The sequence below is a fragment of the Bos grunniens genome, chromosome 5 (assembly GCF_055505025.1).
Source record: "Bos grunniens cultivar Pamir isolate PY7600 chromosome 5, Bosgru_T2T1.0, whole genome shotgun sequence".
Lineage (NCBI taxonomy): Eukaryota > Metazoa > Chordata > Mammalia > Artiodactyla > Bovidae > Bos > Bos grunniens.
The window spans coordinates 60,454,160-60,461,273 of NC_141169.1; the positions used below are offsets into that span (position 1 = coordinate 60,454,160).

At 34.3% G+C, this 7,114-nt stretch overlaps 1 protein-coding gene and 1 pseudogene across 1 annotated transcript; both read left to right on the plus strand.

Annotated features, from left to right (window-relative positions):
• The first annotated feature begins 1,263 nt into the window (after positions 1–1,263).
• Positions 1,264–2,214, plus strand: LOC147372216 (olfactory receptor 9K2-like). The gene has a single exon (XM_086404332.1). It carries the CDS (start codon positions 1,264–1,266, stop codon positions 2,212–2,214), a length of 951 nt encoding a protein of 316 aa, XP_086260458.1.
• Positions 2,215–5,789: 3,575 nt separating this feature from the next.
• Positions 5,790–6,733, plus strand: LOC147372217 (olfactory receptor 9K2-like; annotated as a pseudogene).
• The last annotated feature ends 381 nt before the right edge of the window (positions 6,734–7,114 follow it).

The following is a 7,114-nucleotide window of genomic DNA, read 5'->3' on the forward strand; positions in this document are numbered from 1 at the left end:
TTTCCCAAAGGATATACACAACTATAGAAGGAAAAGTTCCTTGTATTTGGACTATTATTAAACTGTTCCTGAGGTTATTTCAGTCCTTATGGACGACAGCCCTGGAGTCTACACTTATGTCTCCATAATTGACTTCACGATTACTCCTCTCCCAGTGGAATCCATCATAGAGGATGAGTAAAAGCTTAATGCTAAAATACTCTTGAAAAAGGTATCAGAGATTTAAAAACAACTGAGGCCACTAAAACACCACTTTTGATTCACTAGCTCATGATCACAGACTCTGGGTGACACAAGGTTGCTATGATCTTTAAATATCCATAGTTATCCAGTTATCCTTACTTTAAGACATATCAGGTATACTAGAATTTAGGAAAGGGATTTTCTTTACATATATCACTGAAGTTTACTTTCTCTGTCTAAAGGGTGAGACTCTTGAATTGATGCAGCCTTTGTAGAAAGTTGTTCATTGCGGTATAAGGATTGGAATATTCACCAGCTTCTCTCTTTGCTTTAAAGAGAGGGCCAAGTAATTACATTTTTTAAAATTTAATGACTATTAATGCAAGTTCAACATTTGTAATGAAGCAATTAAATTCATGTATTTGGGGGAATGACTTTGATATGAGAAAAGTAAAGTATGTTTAGAAGTAGAGTTAGAGAACTTTATCTACTCAGTGATTTTTGATTTTATTTAACATACCAATATTGTCTAATCACATTGTTTTCAAAGATGGCTCCAGTAACAATGGAAACTAAATATATTGAGGTAAAATAAAGTAAAAATATTTCAAATATTTTTAATACTGTCATGTAATGACACAAATACTGACTTAGCTATCATAATGGCTATAAACACTACCATAGAGATTCCATGCAATATGCTTATTTTAGATAAGATGTAATACTCCTAATTTGGATAAGATACTTTTTAACAATAAATATAGCAAGAATAGAAATTCAGAATGTGAGTAATCTTAGACAATAAAATATGCTAATTTCTTGCAGAAATCCTTGCCAATGTATGATTTAAATAAAATAAGCATATAACTTCTTTCATTGTCTAATAGAATAACAATTCCTGAAGTTTAGTAATATCTAAATCCAAATTCATGCATTTTATTGACGTTAAAATTGTTTTGTATACCTTTTTCATTAAGAGGTAAATAATGTATAGCTACATATAAGAGTGTATTGATGAATTGATGACTCAAAGTCGCAGTTTCATTTCTTTTGCCTTCTGCCTCTCAGCAGTTGTCTGCCATGGGTGACAGGGGAACAAGCAACTACTCAGAAGCGACTGACTTCATTCTTGCCGGCTTCAGGGTCCACCCAGAACTTCACATTCTCCTCTTCCTGCTATTTCTGCTTATCTACACCATGATCCTTCTAGGAAATGTTGGCATGATGGTCATTATTATGACTGACCCCAGGCTGAACACACCAATGTATTTCTTCCTAGGCAACCTCTCCTTCATTGATGTCTTCTATTCTTCTGTTATTGCACCCAAGGCTATGAGCAACTTCTGGTCTGAGAGCAAGTCCATCTCATTTGCAGGCTGTATTAGCCAGTTCTTTCTCTTTGCTCTCTTCATTGTGACTGAAGGATTTCTCCTAGCAGTCATGGCTTATGACCGCTTCATTGCCATCTGCAACCCACTCCTCTACTCTGTCCAGATGTCAACACATCTCTGTGTTCAGTTGTTGGCTGGTTCCTATTTTTTTGGCTGCATCAGCTCAGTTCTTCAAACCAGCATGACATTTACTTTATCCTTTTGTGCATCTCGAACCATTGACCATTTTTACTGTGATGACCGTCCACTTCAGAAGATTTCTTGCTCTAATCTCTATGTTCATAAGTTGATTTCTTTTTTCTTATGCAGCATTATCATTTTGCCTACCATAATTATCATTATTGTGTCATATATATATATTGTATCCACAGTTCTAAAAATACGCTCCACTGAGGGGCGAAAGAAAGCCTTCTCCACTTGCACCTCTCACCTAGGAGTCGTGAGTGTACTGTATGGTGCTGTATTTTTTATGTATCTCACTCCTGATACATTTCCTGAGCTCAGTAAAGTGGCTTCCTTATGTTACACCCTAGTCACTCCTATGTTGAACCCTTTGATTTATTCTCTGAGGAACAAAGATGTCAAAGAAGCTCTGAGAAAGAGCCTAGAGAAAAGATACTTAATTCTACTTTTACAGTGATGTAAATGAAAGTCCTGGGAATTATAACAACTTGGGGAAGCAACTGACTAAAAAGTTGTACCCATTGATCTTAGAAATATTTAATCATAAAGTTTTCATTTATTAGAATTCCATGTACTTACAGCTAAAAAGTACATGGACTATGGTTTGCCTGTTTTGATTCAAGACTGGAATGACTTTCTCTATGCTTCATCTTCAATTTTCTTGCATTAGTAACATGTTTTATGTGGATGTAAATTTACTTGGTAGAGGTAGCACAAGGTAACGTAATAAGCAAATGAAATATTATATTTACTGAAGAAATCTTTGTGAACTATTTGTGAGAGAATCTCTCTGCAGTGCACAGTCTGAGGGATGACATGTAAGTAACTCTTAATTGCCCAGAGGCTAATGAATTTATTTCATGGTTTCTCTGACATGTTATTATATCTCCACATCATTTGAATATTGATTAATCTGATAAATTATTTTTGGATGTCCTCCTTCTTACAAGAAAACTGTGATAAAATAAATGAGTAAATTTAGTATTCTGTTATATGTGCCTTAGTGAGAATTCTTTTATCAATCCAATATTTATTGAATTTTGATGTACTCTTTGCCCTATAAAAATTCCTAGGCATAAGTAATTTCTCTACTTGAGGTCACAGTAATTGAGGGGAAAATATCTGACTAGAGAGCTAACATGCCATATGTTAAACCCAGTCATAAAAGCAAATATAGAAATATGTATAGAGTGCAGTCTTTAAAGATGAGTCATCTAAATGATCAAGGAAAATTTCAAAGTTTCCTGAAATTTAGGTCTTGATTTAAATGCACAAGAGAGGGAGTAAGAGAAACCTAGAAGGCAATTCATGGAACTCATACAAACCTATATAACAAGACAAGGAAAATTTCTTTTATTCTGCAGGCAGCAGGAAGCACTGTGGATTTTTAAAAGGATATATTGTGTTCAAACTTGTATTTTAGAAAAATTGCATTTTAACTTTCTGTAGCTAAATATTCATGGAAGAAGAGAATCACAAAAAGCCTCTGATTATCCAAATGAGAGGTTATGATTGTTTTAATGACAGCAGTCTTACATGAGACAGTGAAGAGAGGGAATATCTTTAAAACCATGGATAAACTAAGTTGAATATTGGGGTGGTTAATAAAATGAGGTCTCGTGGAAGTGAAAATTATTTCAATGTTTAAGAATCTCTCACTGGGAAAATGCGGCCTCATAAGATAAAGAAGAAATTAGGATTAATAATATTTAACCATTAAGAGTTTGGAGAAGGAAATGGCAATCCACTCCAGTTCTATTGCCTGAAGATTCCCATGGACAGAGGAGCCTGGTGGGCTACAGTCCATGGGGTTGCAAAGAGAAAGACATGACTGAGCGACTTCACTACACTTCATTTCAATTCACTTCAACCATTAAAAGTTAAGAAAATATTCTCAGAACTCAGATTGAGCTTTCAAATTCTGCTTTTGCCTATGTGTTCCAAGGTCAACTGTCTTGACTTTGCAGAAACTCTTGTTTCTCAGTTTAATATAACTAACTAACCTTATTTAATATTTTCCATTTAAAATATCCAATCAACCTTCTCTTCCTAAACTGATTAAGCTTTTACTAATACTGAATTATAATAAAAGAGAAGGTCTGGTCCCACATCATTTTTGCTATCTATACACTTTAAAAACACAGATGAATTCTAAACATAATTTTTTTTTTTTAAATTAAATTTTATTTTATTTTTAAACTCCACATAATCGTATCAGTTCTGCCAAACATCAAAACGAATCCACCACAGGTATACAACATAATTTTTAATTTAAAAACTGGTTTTTAAAAAATAATATTAAAATTATCTGATAAAAATATTTTAGAAAAATTACATTCTTATCAAGTTGGGCTTACTAAATAGAGTAGTATGTCTCTGATGTTAATGTAGTCTTTCAGTCACACTGCAGTTTTTAAGGAATTTTTAAATAGAGATCCTAATCTCATAAGCATTTTTGCTAAAGATATAAAGTTACTTGTATGAATGTTATCTTTCCCTTCAGTATATTTTTTAACTGTTTGGTATTTAAATATAGGAGAACAACATTAGCAACCATAATCTGTCTTTGAATTTGTGATTTAGACGGCATTTGTCATATCCTGAAACATAGCTATATCAAGATATATAGGTAATAATTTCAAGTGAATTTTTCTCTTTTCCCCTTGTTTTTGACTATTATTAGACTATTTGTTTGTACCTAAGGTTACTTCAGTCCTCATGGACAACAGCCCAAGAGTCTTCACTTATGGCACCATAATTGACATTACGATTACTCCTCTCCCAATGGAATCCATCACAGAAGATGAGCAAAAATTCAATGCTGAAATATCCTGAGGAAGGTTTCACAGGCTTTAAATAACTAACACCATCATAAACACCACTACCCATACTCAAGTTCATGATCATGGACTCTGGACGATGCAAGTTACTATGGTCTTTAAATATCCATGGTTACCCAAGTATATTTATCTTAAAACACCTAAGGTGTAACAGAATTCAGGAAAGGGATTTCCATTTATGTATATCAGTGAAGTTTACTTGTATTATCTAAACAGTGAGATGTCTTGAATTGATGGAGCCTTGGTAGAAAGTCATTCACTGCAGTGTAAGGATTGGAATATTCACTACCTTCTTTCTCTGCCTCAAAAAGAAGTTTAAATGACTGTGATATTTGTTAAATGAGTGTTAATGGGAATGAAATATTTATAATGAGGCAATAAAAATGTATATATTGGGAGAATGGCTTTGACCTGAGAAAAGGAAAATATTTGAAAATTCCATTAGAGAACTTTATCTTCACTTAGTGAATTTTGGATGTTTTCAATTATGCCAATAATGTCTATTTTATTCTATTTTCAAAGATGGCCTACATAAATAAGGAAAATGAAATATATTGAGCTAAAATAAGGTAAAAATATTTTCAATTTATTTACTACTGTCATGTAATGAATCAAACACTAACTTCGTTTTCATGAGGGTTGTAAACACTATCATATAGATTACATTGGACAAGGAAATGGCAACCCACTCCAGTGTTCTTGCCTGGAGAATCCCATGGATGGGGAAGCCTGGCAGGAGGCCGTCTATGGGATCTCACAGAGTCGGACACGACTGAAGCGACTTAGCAGCAGTAGCATAGATTACATGAGATACTTCTATTTTAGATAATGTGCATACTACAATTTTAGATGAAAAACGCCTCTAGGTTTAAACATTTTAAGAATAGAAATTTAGAATGTGAGTGATTTTAGGCAATAAAATAGGCTAATTTCTTGCAGAAACCCCTGCCAATTATGATTTAAATAAAATAACCAAAGGATATCTTTCACTGCTTAATAGAATAACAGTTTAAGAAACCTAATGACATCTACTTCAAATTTTTGCATCTTCCTGACATTAAAATTGTTTTGTATGCAATATCTTATTAAGCAGTAAATAATTTAATTCTGCATTTAAGAAGGTATTAATAGCACTAGAGTCAAAGCCACAGTTTCATTTATTTTGCCTTGTGCTTCTCAGCAGATTTCTGCCATGGATGACAGGGAAACAAGCAACCACGCAGAAGTGACTGAGTTCATTTTTGTAGGCTTCAGGGTCCGCCCATAGTTCCATATTCTCCTCTTCCTGCTTTTTCTGCTTGTCTATGCCATGATCTTTCTAGGAAATATTGGCATGATGGTCATTATTATGACTGATCCCCAGGTGAACACACCAATGTATTTCGTCCTAGGCAACCTATCCTTTGTTGATCTCTTCTATTCATCTGTTATTGCACCCAAGGCTATGAGCAACTTCTGGTCTGAGAGCAAGTCCATCTCCTTTGCAGGCGGTGTGACCCAGCTGTTTCTCTTTGACCTCTTCATTGTGACCGAGGGGTTTCTCCTGGCAGTCATGGCTTATGACCGCTTCATTGCCATCTGCAACCCACTCCTCTACTCTGTCCAGATTTCAGCACATCTCTGTGTTCAGTTTGTGGCTGGTTCCTTTTTTTTTGGCTGTATCAGCTCAGTTATTGAGACCATCATGACATTTACTTTATCCTTTTGTGCTTCTCGGAACATTGACCATTTTTACTGTGATGAGCGTCCACTTCTGAGGATTTCTTGTTCTGATCTCTACATTCCTAATATGGTATCCTTTTTCCTACGCACCATTATCATTTTGCCTACCATAATTGTCATTATTGTGTCTTATATATATATATTTTATCCACAGTTCTAAAAATACACTCCGCTGAGGGGCGAAAGAAAGTCTTCTCCACTTGCAGCTCTCACCTGGGAGTCGTGAGTGTATTGTATGGTGCCATCATCTTTATGTATGTCATCCCTGACAGATTTCCTGAGCTGAGTAAAGTGGCCTCCTTGGGTTACACCCCGGTTACTCCCATGTTGAATCCTTTGATTTACTCTCTCAGAAACCAAGATGTCAAAGAAACTCTTAGGAAGATTCTGGGGGGAAAACCTATTTTTATTTAATTCTATATTAACTGAAAATAGAATTAAGTAAATGTAATATTCTTAAAAGTGCTGAGCTTTATAATAATTTAGAGAAGGACTAATTCAAATCTTAAGAAACTTTATTTGTTTGAATCCCATATATGAAGAATATATACTTTTGAAGATGTATTTGGACCTAATCAGAATACATACATCAGGAAGACGGACTCTATTTTGTCTGGCTGTTGATTTTAAAATGGAATGACTTTCTCTGTACTTCCTTTTGGATAATGATAATGGTTTCCATGTCATTTGTTTTTAGGACATATATATTCCAACTTCTGACTCTTTGAGGCTGTTGTTTGGGATGTATTGTTTATCTTGAGTCACTACCATATATTATATATATATATATATATA